The sequence below is a fragment of the Ochotona curzoniae genome, unplaced genomic scaffold, assembly GCF_017591425.1.
Source record: "Ochotona curzoniae isolate NIBS_2020 unplaced genomic scaffold, NIBS_Ocur_1.0 scaffold_1037, whole genome shotgun sequence".
NCBI classification, from domain to species: Eukaryota; Metazoa; Chordata; class Mammalia; order Lagomorpha; family Ochotonidae; genus Ochotona; species Ochotona curzoniae.
Genome location: NW_024467083.1, coordinates 9,047,830 through 9,066,797, shown reverse-complemented (window position 1 = coordinate 9,066,797; position 18,968 = coordinate 9,047,830). Strand labels below are relative to the sequence as shown.

At 36.3% G+C, this 18,968-nt stretch overlaps 1 protein-coding gene and 1 pseudogene across 1 annotated transcript in view; both read left to right on the top strand.

The window, feature by feature from the left end:
* Nucleotides 1–18,968, top strand: part of DPYD (dihydropyrimidine dehydrogenase) — an 808,753-nt gene that overhangs the window by 329,309 nt on the left and 460,476 nt on the right. Inside the window, exon 9 of the mRNA XM_040999080.1 lies at nt 17,842–17,949. Within this exon, the coding sequence (XP_040855014.1) occupies nt 17,842–17,949 (108 nt within the window). The remainder of the gene's footprint in view (nt 1–17,841; nt 17,950–18,968) is intronic.
* LOC121168775 lies at nt 11,932–13,552 on the top strand (annotated as a pseudogene).

The window sequence follows — 18,968 nt, the reverse complement described above, 5'->3', positions numbered from 1 at the left end:
AAAGATTGCATACTACCCCAAAATATGTTTAGTGGGATAGAAGATATATTTGAGAATTTTGAATGTTCAGATATGGCTTTCCCATTTACTAGCTATGACAATTTTGGAAAGTATACGTATATATATGTGTGTATATATATATATTTTTAAAGCTTTACTTATTTGTATTCGAAAGGCAGATATTTATCACTACTTAATTTATAAAAAGTTGACCCTTCATTTAAGAAATTAGGGTGAAAATACCTTATGAACTAAGGTTTTTCTTTTTTATCTTATGATCTGTAGACAGCAAGTTTGAGATTTAGCAATCTGGTTTGTGGTTGGAATGTAAGCAAATTGGGTTGGATTAACTTGCTATTATTGGCCATCCATTTAAGGTGCTCTGAGAAGCAGAACTCAAATATCTTAGCATTGGAATGTAACTGCTTTGTTTTTGTTTATTTTTAAGCATTTATTTACTTGAAAAATATGAAAATATTAAAAACATAAAAATTCCCCTAAGATTGTTTCTCATAATATAAATCACCTATTATGACTTTCAAAAACTGACATATATGTATGAAAACATCATTTCTTTATTAATTATTTTACATTGACTTTAAAAATGTGAGATTTTGTTGATTCTGTAAAAATATATACTTCTACAGTGCAGTTAACACGGTTCAAGTACATTACACATGCACTTGATTCGATGCAGCATAACCATCAATGTACATCTTTACAAAGCTCATAGAAAATGTAAATGTTTTCAAATAACCAATCTCAGTTGGACCTCCCTGAGTGATCCACTGCCCTGTTTACTGTAGTTTCTTCCATAGAAATGGGAAATGAATAGACCAGGCTGTTTGCTTATGTAATGTGCTGTGTGAAAATGAAAATAATTTCCATTAATATTAATTAAGTTTCTCATATCTGTGTGGATACGTTGTAATTTGAGAGTCTGCAAGCAACTGGGCATGCATGACTATGCTGAAGGTTTCTTTTTGTAAATAAGGAAACTAAAGCTTGGAGATGTAGGCTAATTTGATGCATATTTCATAGCCAGTGGGTGACGAAAGTGAGAGCAGACATGGATGCCACTACTTCAACTGTATCTTTCTGCTGTCTAGGAGTCTATATTTGGTTTTGTTTTTCAAAGGTCAGGATATTTATAGCATGCAGAGAACATTCCCTTCTTCAGTTTATAAAACCAATAGACAAGGAACATACCTCCATTCTCGAAACCTCAGTTATGATACATTGGCTGAATTTAAGGGGAGATTTTGTAATGACTGCTTTAAATCAAATTAGTATTATACAGGCTACTTACACCCATTTTGTATTATCAACTCAGAATTTACTTAGTGTGGAATTGTCATCTCTGACTAATTATTATGTCATAAGAAATTCTTTAGTTTAAATGTATCTTCATTAATGCTGATTCCCAGGAAGGCCAATGGTTTTCCATCTACAGCAAAATCTTTCCCTGCATTGGCTGTTGTTAGCATATTAACAGCTTCCAGTGTGGCCATGTATCCTTTATAGAATTTTTCCTGTTTCCTTTCTGATTGGCCTCATTTCAATTGGTACTCTGACACAGTCCTAATCTTAGGACTTCCACCTCCTCTGCATATACTCAAGTCCCTTAGGTAAAGGTGCTGTGTCTCCCCCTCAGATTCTTCCAGTACCCTGTTGCTGGAGAGGGTGAGCCTGTTGCCCACCATCCAGCCTCCCAGTGCATGAAAGATAAACAAGGGTTCCATCTTAGCAGTATTCAGTTTCTTATATAGGGTACTGTGTAGCCTCAGGCCAGGAATTCCAGGAGGGAGAAAGTAGTAGCCAATTATCATCAGTAAGACTTCGAAAGCCACCCCATATCGGCCAAGGGCAGGTGAGCGAAATGGCCCTGGCCAATCAGTCTTTGAAACAACTTGTTCCCTGCCCTGGTACACAGTGATCTTGACTGTTAGTCACCATCTTGTTGAATCAGTGACCCATTTGCCCTTTGAGCCCCTCATAAAGTAACTTAGTATTTGCATACATCCACACACTTCTTCCTTTATACTTAAAAATCTTTTTCCATAATGTGTAATACACAATGCTTTAAAATAGTTTGTAATGTAATGATTTGGGAATAATGACATGGAGGAAGGTCCATGCAAATTGAATAGAGATGTTTTTTTTTTTTAAAAAAAACACATATCTTCAGTGTGTAGTCACTTGACTCTTGGATGTAGAATCCACAGATGCAGCGTACCATGATAAGTGTATCTTTTGATGCTTTCATGTGCTTTATGTTCTCTTTCAGTGAGCCTCCTTTGATTAAATTATTCCTAAAATGCACTGTAGTTTAGTAGACTTTAAAATTAAGAAAGATGACTTCCAAAATGAAACGCATTTCGTTCAACACGTTTTCTTCTGATTAATAACATATATTTCTATACACTGGATGGTTTAAAAAAATAGTTTTGTCTCTGACTTTCTTCTAGACACACGAAATTGAAACAGGAGACCCTCTGACCTTGGCTTTCAGCACCTGCTTTCTCCTCCTCCCTTTCCTGACTGGTCCTCAATATGTGTTTAATTCTTCTTTAGACTGGTGTATTTTCTTGGTCCTTCTCAGTCCTGTTTCTGTCTACTGCATTCATTCTTCCTGGATGAATTCTTTATCAAGCTTGCCTTTTGGTACTATCTTTTTGACTGCTGATTTCAAGATCAAGTTTCTCAGATAAGTCACAGGTTGGAAGTGATTCTGTACTAGAGGAAGATATAGAAAACATCCTCAAGGTAAATCTGCAGGCACTTCACTCGCTACATTTAGAATTTATTTGAGGTGATAAAATTTCATTCAAAATGTCATTTCATTCCTCAGTCCCTCCATTTTTCTCTTAACATTAACACCATAATTTAAATGACTCATCGTAGAGTGCAGGTGTTGCTTCAGGAGGATAACTACAGGCTATGGACACCCCAGGCAAAGCTCCATTAATGGAGGTAACTAGTAATGCAGCCTGAGAAGTACAAAGTAAGATCCGCTTTCCAGCCTGGATTCACGCAGCACCCCCAGGCATGATCTACCCTCTTCTGTCCTCACTGCCGGGATTTCTGTCTAGATACTACTACAGAATTTTCTTGGCCGTAAACAGAGCAGATCCCTAATGTTACTTGAATGCCCTTCATGATCTGGGCTCTGCCGATCTGTGGAGTTTTTCTACTCTGTCTGTTCTTTCCCGTTTTCTGAGTTTAGACCCTGAAGACAGATTGCACTTAGTGTGCTTGCTGTCTTTGCACAGGCTGTTCGTTCTCCTGCTTCGTGTATGCCGGAAAGTCTCATGTTTCAGGACAGGAGGAATTGCCCCTTATTGCTGTTGCTGTAACAACCTGTGTATCCATCTCTCAAAACACATGTCCTGTTTAATTGTACATTTTGGATTATGAATCCTTGTCTGACTATACTACACTATGCTTATCCATATATACATATTCTAGTGCAAGTAGTAATCCTTCTATGAATGTCAACAAATAGCTGGATAAATATATTAAACATGTATGATTTCCATTTTTTAACTGACTTTCACCACAATTCTTAGAATATTAATGGTTGGTAGCCAAACGTAGAAGTTGAGCATGAGACACTGTATTTTTGTTTGACTTTTATAACAAGAGGATCAGATCCAGATGACTAATGATTATACATTGAACCTGCCAAGTTTTCAATGGTTAGCTACCACTATTTAAGGAATGTTCAAATAGGGCTGTTTTTAAGAGTGTCTATAGTTTTAAATATGAAAATATTAGGATTTTGAAAATTGAAAATACAGAAAACTCAGTTCCTTTATTAACATTTTTATATGCTAGTCACTGTGCTAAGTTATTGTGTTACTGAGATATATGATCTCTTAATCTTCCTGGAAGGCAGGTTTTATAGATAAGGAAATTGAAGCTTAAAATTTAAGTAACTGGTCAGGAAAGGTAGCAGAGCTTGTATTTAGTGCAGAAGTGATAGAAATAGATTTGTGTCTGATGTTAAAAAAATATATGGCTTCTCCTTAAATTAGGCTTGAAAATTTTTGCACAAACTCCTATTCATCTGTGGTATGCCTTGATTGTCAGATGTGAATGATCACATATTATTTTGAAATTGACGACCACAGTCTGTGCACTTGGAATGACATTTGTTATATGGTAGTGTAATTGATTTAATTGCAAAGTTGAGAATTTGTTTATGTAACCATTTTGAGTCAGGAGTTTCTTGCAATGTACAATGAAAGATAAGGAACTTTTCCGCAGAGGCACAGTAAAATGCAAACTTTTACAAGTGTATATTTTTTGACAGCATTAGAGTTTCTGGAATAAAAAAGAAAAAGGCAAAGTTAAATTTCTAGATAATCTCACAAGTTCTTTGAAGCAGCAGACCAACTTCAGTAAATTAACTACATGTATCTGGAATTTTTGACCATGTGCAATCATTAAGACATTCAAGCATGTCTTTTAGAAGGTGGTATTGGAGCTTTTGGAATTCCTGGATACACATTCTAATTTCAAATCACTCATTAGCAAATCCATAATACCAAACACATTTTGAGTGTATTTAAGTGCATAAATAATTTAATGTTTTTAATGCATACTTAATACAAAGTCCTGAAGTATTTTCTTAACAAATCCGTAAAATTATGAGATCAGGTTAAAAGACATGAAAAGCTCTCATTTAATATACAAGAGGAAAATGCATAATAAAAATGAAATGACACTATGCTGTGAATCATATCACAGCATATTTTCTACCTGTAAAATTAATCTGTTCCAACACAGTAGAGCTATATTATGTTGTCCACATCATAATTGTACAGGGAGACACCACATCACAATTGTAGAATGAAATGGAGTTTTGCAACTCTTTCAATTCCAAATGGAGGAAACTGAGGTTTAAAGTTTAATGACCTGGGCTTAGATTTACAGCTGCGTAGAGGCCCTTCTCGTGCTGAATTGCACTTCTCTGCACTGTGTCACAGACATGCCTAGGGAGACTCACACAGATGTAGAAAACAAGTTCCAGTAGCTGACAGTCACCAAGCACATTTGGTGCATGGTCTTTATGTTAAAGTCTTCCACTGGATTGCTTAAGCTTACATTGTTTCAGAACTCTGAAGGACAGAGCTTACTTGGGTAATTCAGAATGATTCTTAGCTTTCATTTTAGTTTAATCCATGACCCTTACTCTTACATTGTGTTGCACCTCATTGTTTTCCAGTAGTGTAGCTATGTTTGGCATGAAAAGAAACCATTCAAACGCATTTACAAATGACTGCTACAAATTAACACACAGAATGTTCTTGATACACAGAAACTTCAGTCTCACCAAATGATTGTCAAATTGACTAGAAGAGTTAAAAAATAAAGGGGCTGCCAGTGTCTGTATTTAAGAATTTATTTGAATACAAATATAGAAGTGCAATTAATGAAACCTTTGAGATTATAACTAATATAATAAATGAATGTGCAGTGCATTTACTGGTGATTAACACATTAGTAAGACTTTTAAGATTTCATTTTTAAAGGGGTCTTCTCCCTTTTACTGAATGTGTGTTTATGGTGGCAGCTTTAATATTGCTTCCTGCTGTGCAGTTCAATAGAGTGTCTTTTTAGGTGGTTGGTAGAGGATTTTTTCCGTTATGTATGTCGATGGAGATAAGTGTTTTAATTACTTTTTTAATGTCTGTGCTTTTGTATTTTTCTCCTCTCTTCCCTTTTATTTCCTGCTGTTGAGATTACTGCCTCATCTCCCAGCAGGTGGCTGTTGCAAATTTGTTTTCTTTGTAAGCCTGGTAGATTTATTTCATAATATAACTGCTCTTTTTTGTATTTTATTATTAATGATTTCTTTACTTTGGAATATGGTATACTTACACAGTAGTAAACAGTGATTTCCTAACACCATTCAAGAACTCCAATCATTAGGAAAAGAAATCTTTGCCTAAGACATATTTTGTTTTAGTTTTTCTGCTTGCTTTTGCTTCCAAATTTGGGGATTAAAATTTAAGGAAATTGTTTTATGCCAAAGCCAAATGAGAAAAAGAAATGAGGAAGATAAAGGAGAAAATAAAGAAAGAAGAAAAGAGGAAAGGCTCCAGAGACAGAACACAGCAGAACACAGCCAAATCAAAGAAAGAAATAGAACTTTCTAACCAAAATGAGAAATTACACTACTATTTCTTTTCTAGATAAGGAATTTTGACTAGACCTTACATTTATATAAAAATTAAATTTTAATTATTAAAAATTGCTTTACTAATAAGAATCAGATTATTGCAGAAGTATAATGAATAAATACTTCATTGTCATTATGTACAAGATGTTTATTGTTTGGTTATATCAAATATTGCTGAAATAAGTGATGATATTTATCCTGATAGAACAAATATTTTTTCAGGTAAGAAAAATATACTCAAGAACATTTTGCTCATTTTTGAGTCTTTGCCATTATTTGATTAATGGAAACCAGAGACCCTTTTCTGTTTTCTCCAAATGTATAAATAGGGTTAAATTTATGACATCAAAAATGCCTAATGAGCCACATTCTCACTTTGTTACATGACATTTTTCAAAATTTCTTGCATTTGCCAAAAGAAAAATAATCTTCTAGAGGCTTTTAATCATTAAGATTCAGTTTTTCATACATGTTTGTATGTGTTACTATGTTATTTTGTTATTATGTTCATATTCTTTTTATCTGACTGCAAAAAGAATGAGTGTCAGAGCAAGTTCAAATATGAGTTTATGTGAACTGATCATATGGATTTGAAGTATTTGTGTGCGTTTTTCTATACAAAGATCTAATGTATATGCTTGGGTAACAGTAGCAGTTTTCAGGAATTATGATATTCAATTATTTCATTTTTTAGTGCTAGTTAGATGTTAGTTTTATAAACTAAATACATAAAGAAGAGCTTAGCATTTAACACACTTGAAAACGTGTGTTAGAATGCTCCATACTCCAGCTGATGCTTGACTTCATTATCTTTACATATTTCTGTCCCCCTTCCAAAAAAATAACTCATGGGAAATGTAACGATTTGAAATGGGGATTCCATTTTTAACAGTTGTTGTATCTTCACCTTGTTATGCTCTATCCAGTTGTGTGACAAACACAATTAACATGTGAGTTCACATTGAGAGACAAGATCTGGTTAAATGAAGCAGATGTTTGATAGGAATTTGAAAAATCCATGAAATGGATACTGTTATGATGCATGGAGATCTAATTTTGTATGTTTTGTATTGGATCAGAATCACTCTATTATTTCTGAATTCACTCTAGCTAATAAGATCTACATGGAGTACAGTGAGGCATCCATTAGAAGCATGAGGAAGGAGAGATTGTGAAGCAGAACACAATAGAGCATCATAGATCTGTTCTCTCTCTAATCAGTGTGTTGATCCGAGGTTGATAATCCATGTGGCGTAAAGTCTCTAGGACGTGAGATACAACTCCCTTATGTCACAAGTGATCATTAATTGACAAATGAAGAACTTTATAATCCATAGTAGAATTGTGGATTGTGTAGGTCCTTGAAAATAATATTTTGTTTCCCTATTGTAATCTCTACTGCTCAAGCTTAGGGTAGGGATAATTTGTCACTTCTGTTGCATATTTAAGCACATATGCACATGACACCTGTATTTATAGTTTTGTGAATACCTACATTTATGCCATTCTATAGTTAGACATGATTGGCTTCTTAGTATTAATTTCAGTATCTTCTGTGTATCAGAATGCTTCGTATAATGTCTATATCATGTGTTTTCTGTAGATTTCATATTTTACTCGAGTCAAGCAATGACTTCTATATACATGCTTTTTCAGATTTGTCAAGGTACTTTATGTGTACTTTTTAATATAATCTTCAGAGCATTATCGAACAGCATGTAGGATTAGGTTCATTCTAAACTTAAAATTTGTGGAATGACCCTTGTATTACAGTGGGTTCAGCTATGGTTTGGGGCTCTCCCTTTATATATACAAGTGCTTGCAGTGGAATTCTCCCACCTCTCCTCCAGCTTCTTGATGGTTAGCAGCCTGAGAGGAAGCAGATGATGAGTCAGGCATTTGGATTGTGAAACACAAAGTAAAAATCTAGGTGCAGCTTGACCCAGCTCCAGCTGTTGTGGGCAGCGGGGTTTGAAAGAACTGTCTTTTATGCACATACTCTTTCTCTCTGTGCTTTTAAATTAAGTAAATAAGTAGATCAATAAACGTTACTTTAAAATGGAATTTGATAATTACACTATTAATCAATTTTATTTCAGTGCAACTGGAAAATAAAAACTGGCGGCCCATTTGCCAGACTGCACACTGCTCTCTGAGCAAGAATGCTACACTTAGTACTCAGTTTGCACAAGGCATTCAACATGGCAGATCTTGTTACTTTCCTAGTCTCGATTGTACCTATGCTTTTAATCCATTGTAGTTCATAGAACGATGTAGTTACAAGAATATTGTTGTTTAGATGCAACCTTTCATTCTAGGCCAAAGTGCTAAATTTTCTGGACATTGTTGCCATTATGCAACCCTTTCTACTATAATACGTAATAGCATGAACTGTGTATATAGTAGATTAGATGAATGTTCATGGCTACCCAGATGTATCACTGCATTAATTAAAAAGGCTTTGAGCAAGAGAACTAAAACAAAAAGAATCATTTCACATATATTCAAAAAGCTTTACATATGATTGTATTTCATGTTGTTCTCCAAACAGTCCTATAACAAAACTGTTACCATGCACAAATGATTTTCGTGACCAACATCATGCTAGATAGTATTAAAATTTTAATATGAAATATATGCATTTAGAGGTTTTATTATTTTTTAAATAAGGTTTATTTATTTTTACTAGAAAGGCAGATCAGACTTTTGGAGAAGAAAGAAAGAAAATTTTCCATCCACTGGTTCACTTCCAAAATGATTGCAACTGCTGGAGCTTAGCTGATCCAAAGCTAAGGGCCAGGGCTTCTTCAAAATCTCCAGAGTAGGTCCAGAGTCCCTAAGCTTTGGGCCATTCTTTGCTATTTTCTCAGGTCACAAGCAGGGAGCTAGATGGAAGTGGAGCAAGGGGGAAGCAAACAGGTACCCATATGGGATCTGGTGCTTGCATGGTGCGGATTTAAACATTGAATCATTTTAACCAGCCCTAGAGTTACTTAATAGAGTTACTTAATAGATGATAGCATGCAACAAATTACCTAATGTCTTCTTAAAGGAGACTGTGTGAAATTTGGTATAAAACAAGAAAAGAGTTTACTGTATGCATGAGTTATTTATTCAAAAATTGCTCCAGGGTGGGGTGCTTTCATGTAAAGGATATCAAATATTAAAAAACAACCAGCAGGGCCCAGCGTGATGGGGTAGTAGTTAAGGTCCTTGCCCTGCACTTGCCAGGATCCCATATAGGCGCCGGTTCTAATCCCGGCTGCCCCGCTTCCCATCCAGCTCCCTGCCTGTGGCCTGGGAAAGCAGTTGAGGACGGCCCAAAGCTTTGGGACCCTGCACCTGAGTGGGATACCCAGAAGAAGCTCCTGGCTTCGGACTGGCTCAGCTCCAGCCATTGCGGATGCTTGGGTAGTGAATCATCGGACGGAAGATCTTCCTCTCTGTCTCTCCTCTCTGTATATCCGCCTTTCCAATAAAATAAATTAAAAAATAAATAAATCTTAAAAAACCAAACAACCAGCAGAAATTCGAGTGGAATTCATTTAAGAAGCAAAACATTTCGGAAAAATAATTTGCTTGAAAAATAAATCATTCAAAACACAACTGTAGCCAAGAGATGCAGCCAGTCTTGCCTCTACCACTCAATTGGAACCTGGCCACAGCCACATTCTGTTATACGCCTTCTAGTAAAACTTCATGCATGTATTTTGAATGATTAATTCAAATGTCACTGGTTATGTAGCAAAGCGTTATAAAGAAGCTTCATTAGTAACCATCTACATTTGTAGTTACAGCATGGACCCTAGCTAGACCGTGAAGGTTAGGAATTGCAGTTATCATTTACTTCTCCTGTGACCTTCAGCAATATCATCTAATTTCCTCATACTTAAAATGCAGCTAATAACAACATGAGTTGTTTGATACAGGTATTTGGAAAATTAAGCTGAACTAATATATACAAATCACCTATATTCCAGACACTTAAAGCGGTGCCTATGGTCAATGAAAGTAAAATTAAATTTTCTGTAGCTTAAGCAGCCTTCTCTTTCATAGTTAGAGAACTGGAACATTATCAATAATTCTTAAAGAGATATTCCTTTGTATAAATGTATTCTGAAACCACAAACTTAAGTAAGTAATCTGAAAAGCTATATATATGTAGTAGAGAGTATCACTCAGTTGGTTGATCACATCTTTGTCAGTTCTTTATTTAATAAAGTTCCTTTTTCCCACTGCAAGGTGGATTAAAAAGTTATTTCGGTGTCATTTTGATATGATATTGATATAGACACATGCCTTATTTATTAATATGCCACATACTCTCAGGGAAATCTTTCTTTGATAGATGGTTATTTGCAAGTTTCATTATCTTTCATATTTCACTTAAGGTTGTCTCATATTTCTTCTTTGTAGAACCCTCTTTAAACCTGCTAAGGTTTAATGCTTTGGTTTTATTTTAAATTTATTCTTTTCTTTCCATGAGATGTGAAGTTGGAAAGAATTAATAAACTGGAGTGTAAAACAACTGTTATATTAGCAGATAGTGTTTGTTGATCATTCAGTATATATCTGGCTTCAATTATTCAATTATGTAGAATATATATGTATATGTGGATATGTATATATATAGCATACATAGTCACATGAAGGAATGTAAATTTTGTGGGAAAATGAAATGAAAAGATAAATTTGTTTGATACAACAAGCTTTGAACCCCATACATGAGATTTTTTTCATAATCTGAATTTTCTGTGAATATCTTGAATTCATTCAAGGAGTATAAGTGAAATATTACTTAAGTGTAATAATAAGTATAATACTACTTAATTGTTAAAGCTCACATCTGTGAGGGAAATATACTTATTACTTCTATTTTAGAAATGAAATTGTGGGGCTGTGTATTATAATGTGGTAGGTTGCCACCTGCAATGCTGGTATTGTTATTGGATGCTGGTTCAAATCCTGGCCACTCTACTTCTGAGACAGTTGTCCTATAATGGCCTGGGAAATTCAGCAGTACATAACCCCGGCACTTGAGATGTCACCACTCGCTTGGGAAACCAAGAGGAAGCCCCGACTCCTGGCTTTGACCTAGATCAAACCAGTCATTGTGGCCATCTGGAGAAGGAACTTGCAGATGGAAGTTCATTCTCTCTTTTCTCTGCATCTCTTCCTTTCTCACTACAACTCTTTCAAACAAATAAATCTTTAAAAAATTATTTAAGAAAATGAAATAGTGAAACATTACAAAAAGTAAGGAATTCAGTTTCAGAGTTCTCTGGCTTAAAGACTGGACAGACAGAGGGATATGTTGGTAAGCGATGAGCAGGTAATGGGGAAAGGGACCTGAGAGAGAGGTGAGAGAGAGAGGCTGACTTTAAAGAATTTGGAAATAACATTGCGTGAGAAAATAAGTCCAATATATGTGGCAGGCCAGGAAGTTCAAAACTCAGAGGAAGAAGTTGATGTTACACTCTTTTTAAAATTTTATTTATTACAGTTCCTTAGCTCCAGGATTTCCCCTCTCCTCCTTCCCTATTTCCCATTCCCCACTGATTTCTCCTATGTTGTTAAAATGGTATAGACCTGCTTACGTGAGCAAAAGTGGTTCTGGTTGTCGTCCATCCTTGCTTCTATAGCTGTGTGAGGGAAAAAGAAAGAAAATTACCTGGTATTGTTAGAGCAACACTGAAATTACACATTGAGTCAGACTTGCCACCAAGAGCCCAACAGTCACCGTGATGCTGAGCACGGAAGGCAGGGAGGGGTTCATGGTGAAGGTCAGGGGCCTACCCTGTCCTGCTCAGCTGATGAAGTTATGTGCTTCTTCTCTGATTCTAAAATCCAGAATGGCACATCAGGTATTCATTTCATCTACACCAGAGAAGGCAGACCAAGTGGAGAAGCATTTGTTGAACTCGAATCCGAAGGCGAAATGAAATTGTCTTTGAAGGACAGAGAAACCATGGGACACAGATATGTTGAAGTTGGATTGGGTGTTGAAGCATACAGGTCCGAATAGTCCTGATAGTGCCAACGATGGCTTCATCCGGCTTAGAGGACTCCCATTGGCTGTAGCAAGGAAGAGATTGTTTAGTTCTTTTCAGGGTTGGAAATTGTGCCAAATGGGATGACATTGCCAGTGAACTTCCAGGGGCAGAGCACAGGAGACATTTGTGCACTTTGCCTCACAGGAGATAGCTGAAAACGCCTTTAAGAGACGCAAGGGAAGAAGAGGACACAGGTACGTTGAATTCTTCAGGAGTAGCCGAGCTGAAGTCTGAACCCACTATGATCCCCTTCTGAAGCTCATGGCCATGCAGTGGCCAAGTCCCTCTGACAGGCCAGGGGCAGGCAGGGGATATAATAGCCTTGGCAGAGGAGCCAGGTTTGAAAGAATGAGGTGGGGTGCCTATGGTGGGGGCTATGGAGATTATGATGACTATGGTGGTTATAATGATGTGCTTGGTTTTGAATCTGATAGATTTGGGAGAGACCTCAATTACTGTTTCTCAAGAATGTCTGATCATAGATATGGAGATGGTGGGTCCAGTTTACAGAGCACCACGGGGCACTGTGTGCACATGAGGGCGTTGCCTTACAGAGCCACTGAAAATGATATTTATAATTTTTTTCTCACCTCTTAATCCCATGTGAGTCCATATTGATTGGATGGCAGGGTTCCTGGTGAGGCAGATGTTGAATTTGCTACTCATGAAGATGCAGTGGCAGCATGGCAAAAGATAAAGCTAATACGTAACACAGATATGTGGAGCTCTTCTTGAATTTTACTGCAGGAACAAGTGGGGGAGCCTAGGGTCATAGCTATGTAGAACTCTTTTTGAATTCTGCAGCGGGGGCAAGTGGTGGTGCTTATGGTAGCCAAATGATGGGAGGAAAGGGCTTATCCAACCAGTCTAGTTACGGGGGTCCTGCTAGCCAGCAGCTGAGTGGCGGTTATAGAGGAGGTTATGGCGGTCAGAGCAGCATGAGTGGATATGCAGGAAAACTCCAGTAACTATCAGTCAAACCTTGCTTAGGTAAAGAGGAAGCATTTAACAGCTACTACTACAGAAATAAAAGCTGTGCATTCGTGGGAGTGGAATAGTGTGGGAGGGATGTTTAGTGTATCTAGTATGATTGGCTCAAATGGGAAATACAATTGATTCTGACCATTTTTGGTCAGTTTCCTTTTTTTCTTTTTATCTTTCTTCTTTTTTAAGAAAATGAAGATGAACAGTTTTGCATTACAGGCTTGTGATTTCTGCTTACTGTAAAGTGAAAGTCAAGATTGTTTTAAAACTTTATGCTCAGTCATTTTAAACAATGAAACCTTCAGCTAGGACGTAATAACAGAGTTCAGTATTGGCTGTAACTGTTCAAACAATTTTCAGCTTTCCTCGAGTTAGTTATGTTTTAGGAGTGTACCCAAAGCAGGAAGCATGTTTAGGTTACAGCAGTTTCGCATATGTTAAATGTTGCTCTTATACCACCATACATTGAAAACTTCAGATGCATGTTGCGAAACATGCTTTTCTGTAAAGCTCAAATATAGGAGCTATGTCTACGATTCAAAGTGAAAAGATTGGCATGTTTGTTAATTCTAACTTTTTGGTTTAATATCCTGTAAGGCGCGTGAGTGTACACTTTTTTTTTTAAAAGATCTGGGACAATTTTGAGATGTAATGCCAATACCTTAGGAGTTTGGTTGTGTTGTTTTGTATGAGATTCTGAGGCTTTGATTTAAATCTTTCCTTGCATTGTGATTTTCATTCAGATGTAACTAAGTGAAACTTGTTAAATAAACTTTCCTTTTAAAAACGGGAAAAATGGAATAGTCCTTCAAAAACAGTTGTGAGTTCATCATTCCGCCATTTAAGTATATCCTTACGTTGTAGTTACAGACAGTGATAGAAAGTCTAGCATCCAATTATCAGGATTTATTTGTCTGTTTCACAGTTTTTAAACAGAATTTTCCACTTCCTCAAGGAAACTTCAGTTTAATTCTTTTGACTGTTAGGTAAGCCACACTCACGGCATAAGAGTAATCTGTACGTTAAGTCAACAGATGGTAGACATTAATCCTTTGTATAAAGGGTCTTCAGAGCAACATCTAGATTAGTATTTCCTTAAAGAAGTGGATACTATAACTTGGCCAAGTTTACAGATGGAGCTACCTGTTACAGAAAATTGAATTAGATACAGGAACTGGTAAAATATTGGAAGAAGGATTCATATTATAATCTGTATTGACTAAGACCCTATTTTTGTTCACCCTAGAAAAATACATAACTTAAAAGAACTCGGGGCTCCAAGTGTGTGTTTGACTCGCACTGTGGCTAAGTAAGCTGCAATAATAACCTTGCAATTAGGAGCCCATCTACTTCTAGGCTCGTTATTCTTCTTGTGAAGCCAGTCTTCCTGAGGTCAGAATATTTAATTGATGAGCTCTAGGACACTTACAGAGAGGAATCTGACCCAACACATTTTAAACCCGTTGGAGTGATAACTGTGCAGTATATTAAAAGTACAGGAAACTCAACCGTTTCGGGTCTGGATCCAAGTGTAAAAATGAAATTTAAATTGTACACCAGCATTTTTCTCATGAAATAATCCTTGCGAGAGAGGAAAGCTCATCTCTATATAGCCAATAGTGTTTTTAATAAGAAGAATACCATGTACTTCTTTAGGTGTTATTTTAGCATTAGGAATGGAAAATAGTAATCAATGTAAAATTTTCTCTCGGCTTTAACTATTGCAGGTAGAGTAGGCATTCACATGAAGATTTGGTGAAAGGAAAGATTTTAGACCTTGTTGCCAGTGTCTGTGGAACTCTTATCCATTACTCCTATTGTTTGTGCCTATTTTATTATCTGCCTTCCAGGTTTTGGCTGATGACATCATCTTAAAATAGCACAGCATTTCGGTTGTTTTTGTCTGTGTTTTTAATGTGGATACAAAGTGATATAGAACATTTGTTACCTTCACAGTATATTGGGGTGCAAAGGGAGACTTAGGATTTTAATTAAATCTTGATACATATTTTCTTTTTCTCAGTGCCTTTTTTTCCATGTGTATTTGATTATTCAAGCATAGCCTATAGACATTTTTTAAATAGCTTGCAGGAGAAAATTTTTATTGAAGTCTTCAGTACATATATGACTGTCTTTATACTCCCAGTTCTATCACAAGTTGTGTAATAAAATCATCAATCATTCTACACTTATACGCTTGTGATAACCTCTATGTTACTCCATACCCAGGGAATAGATCTCTGTGTTTGAAAATGGAGGTGTAGTTTCATCCTCACTTCATCTATGTAGACATCAAGGTAAAGGAAAGTGAAGTGAACTGGCCAAATTTATTATAAAATTTATGCAATCATTGATACAAAATTTGAACCATACACAAAACTTCATATTCTGGAGGTTTAGTCAGCATTATAGGTTTTTAAAAAATTACTCAATTTATTTGAAATTCAGTGTTACAGAGTACAGGAGAAACAGAGGGAGAGAGCGAGATCTTACATCTGTTGTTTGACTCCCCAGGTGGACACAGTGGCCAGGCAGGCCAGCCTAAAGCCAGGAGTGAGGTGTTTTATCCAGGCTTACTTGTGGGTTGCACGGACCCAAGCAGGAGAATTGTTTTCCGCTGTTTTCCCTGGTTGATTGTCAGTTAGCAGGATTGGAAGTGGAGGAGCTGGGATTCAAACTGATGCGTTTAGGTGATTCCAGCATATCAAGTAACAGTGTAACCTGCAGTGCCTCAGCACTGGTCCCCTCACCACTGTGTTTTGACTGTACTTTGATACCATATAGTCACCTTTATGGCTTAAATTTACTCTGTTGTCTTTTTGGTTTGTGAATTTTATGCAGTTAATGTTCTGGTATTTTGTTTCTCATCCTTCCTTTTAAAAATTATTATATTCCATGGTTTCCATGATACAGTTTTTTAGATATAGGGATTCCTTCCTCCTCATCTCCTTGCTGCCTTCTCATTTTTGCATCCTTTTTATTGGTTGCATTGTGTATGTAAAATTTACATTTGACTAAGTATTTCCTTAGGATAGATAAAAAATTATTTTGAGTATTGAGCGCCATTGTGCATTTGTACTAAAACAAAGTGACAAGTTCCATTTTAACTTTGTAGTTTATTATTTTTTAATCACATTTAGTATCTCATTGTTTTCATCCACATTGATTTAATTCCTAAAGGGGCTAATATTTTAGTATTTATAAGCTATTTTTTTCTCTGAGGGTTATTAATTTCTGTTGGAAAGTTAGTGTTTCCTATCGATAGTGAGATTTCTTTATGAACTAAAGGCATTTGCCGGTATGTTTTTCTGGTAATCAGTTGCCTCTAACATTTTGAAAATTAGTTTTTAAGTTTATTTGAAAGGCTGAGAGAGAGAGAGCAATCTCCCATCTCCTCATTCGTTCTCCAAATGCCTGCAACAATGAGAGCCGAGCGGGGACAAAGCCAGGAGCCCAGTCCATCTCTCATGTGATCCCAGGGACCCAAGCACTTGATTCAGGAATGGAGAAGAAAATTGAACCAAGCACTCCATGCAGGAGATGGGTGTTCCCCCAAGTGTTTTAACTAGATAGCCAGATATCTACCTTTCATTTTCCTTTTAGTTGATTTATTATACTTTTCAATTGTATATGTGGTTAAATGTGTTGTTTCCTCCTTTGAGGTATTTTTTTCCCTTTGTGGTATTGTCTTCCATTCTTTTTTCCGAAGAATGAGCTTGCTTATGCAGAAGATGGCAGATAAATAAATATTCCACCTTCCTTACTTTGATAGTGGTTTCATAGATATAAGTTATATACAATAATTCTATAGTACACATATTATGATAATTACACATAGTAAGTTATATAATTATATAAATAAATAATGTGTATGCTATTTATATATTGTTAATTTAGTACAGCTGAAACTTATTTTACTTTATGTCATGTAGAAAAAGACTGCAAATTTATCTTCCCATTGCCACTGTATATGTCTCTGTATGTATAGGCGTAGTATTCTTTCGCGTATCTGCATGAGCACCTTTATGGGTGATTGATGACATGTGTTGAGTTACATGTTTAAGATTTTTTTGAGATCTGTTCAGTTATTGTTAGTTACATTTTAATGCTAATTTGCATATACAACTTTCTTTCCCCTAAGAACCATATTATTTCTTTTTTGTTTATTTATTTATATTTATATTTGTATTTTATATTTATTTAGTTATTTTTATTGATTTATTTATTTTTATTGGAAAGGCAGATATACAGAGAAGAAAATCTTCCATCCAATGGTTCACTCCCCAAGTGAGCGCAACGGCTTGTGCTGAGCCATTCCGAAGTTAGGACTCTGGAAATTTCTCTGGGTCTCCCACATAGGTGCAGGATCCCAAAGCTTTGGGCCGTCATAGATTGCATTCCCATGCTACAGACAGGGAGCTGGATGGGAAGTGGGGCCGCCGGGATTAGAACCGGCACCTATATAAAATCATGTGCAAGGCGAGGACTTTAACCGCTATGCTAATGCGCCGGACCCTAGAACCATATCATTTCAATGATCATAGCTTTCAACTTCATTTCAGTAGCAAAGCAGAAACATCTCCTTCGTATTAACAGAATTTCTATAAACTTTATTAGGTTTGCCAGAACCCAATAAGGACCACATCTTCGAAGGCCTGACACAGGACCAGGGATTTTATACTTCCAAAGACTTCTTGCCGCTTGTAGCAAAAGCCAGTAAAGCAGGTACAACATACTGTCTTCTGCTCTTCAGGTTGTCCTGTTGTTTTCTGCATTATAAAGTTATATTGCCTTCCAGTTCAGTGAGTAATTGCACATATCTAATATCAGTCCCTGAATAATGTCAACTTAAGGAGGAAAAAAAAAAGGAAAACCTGATGTAACAGTTTTACAGGATGTCTGCTTGTATATTCACCTGCTAAAGTGTGATCATCAAAGTTTTGGCTTGATTACAGATAGGTTAAAGCTGCGTCATGAAGAATTGCTTCAAAATAAGGAGCCCTTAGTAAACATGGGTACATGTTCTTGAAAGAAACAGCACAGCTTCAGTTTGGGGATCTATTTTAAAACAGAACGGATCACCACATGCCTTAGATGATTTACATCAATTCAGGCAGAAAAATTCAAGGTCTCTTCTTCTTGAACAGTAATTTTATGAAGTTAAAGTAAAACACTTTGATCGACACCCCATCTCTCCATCCTCCCTAAGGAGGCTAACGTGAAACTTACTGTGCCGTGCTTCAGTTTGACTAACGGCATTGTGTTAGTCATAAAGGAAGTGTAATAAATTCTGCCAATCCAGAAACTCTGAATTCTTTAAACATATGTTTTTGAAGAAGTCTCAGCTGCAACTATTCCCACATCTAATTACATGTGGAAATGATAAGAACATATGCTTTTCTTCCAAAATTTACAGAAGAAACTTCCAACGTCAAATCATCCTGTAGATGTTTCAAACAAAAGGCAAATGGCAACTCCATTTTTTTTTTTGCTCTCATGGCAGCAAGGTGCTTGGGTGTCTGCACCGCTCTCCGTGAAGCTCCCGGAACTCCTCCCACGTATCTGGGGACTGCAGTGTGCACACTGTGTAATCCTGAGGACAAAGTCTTTGAAGCCAAATGATTACTCTTATTGAGATTGTAGGTCCGTTCTATCCATGCTACCATTTCAAAAATTATAGTAATTTATCTTAGCAACAGTCTTATTTAATCTGATAATATATTGGTAGTTAACACATAGAGAAC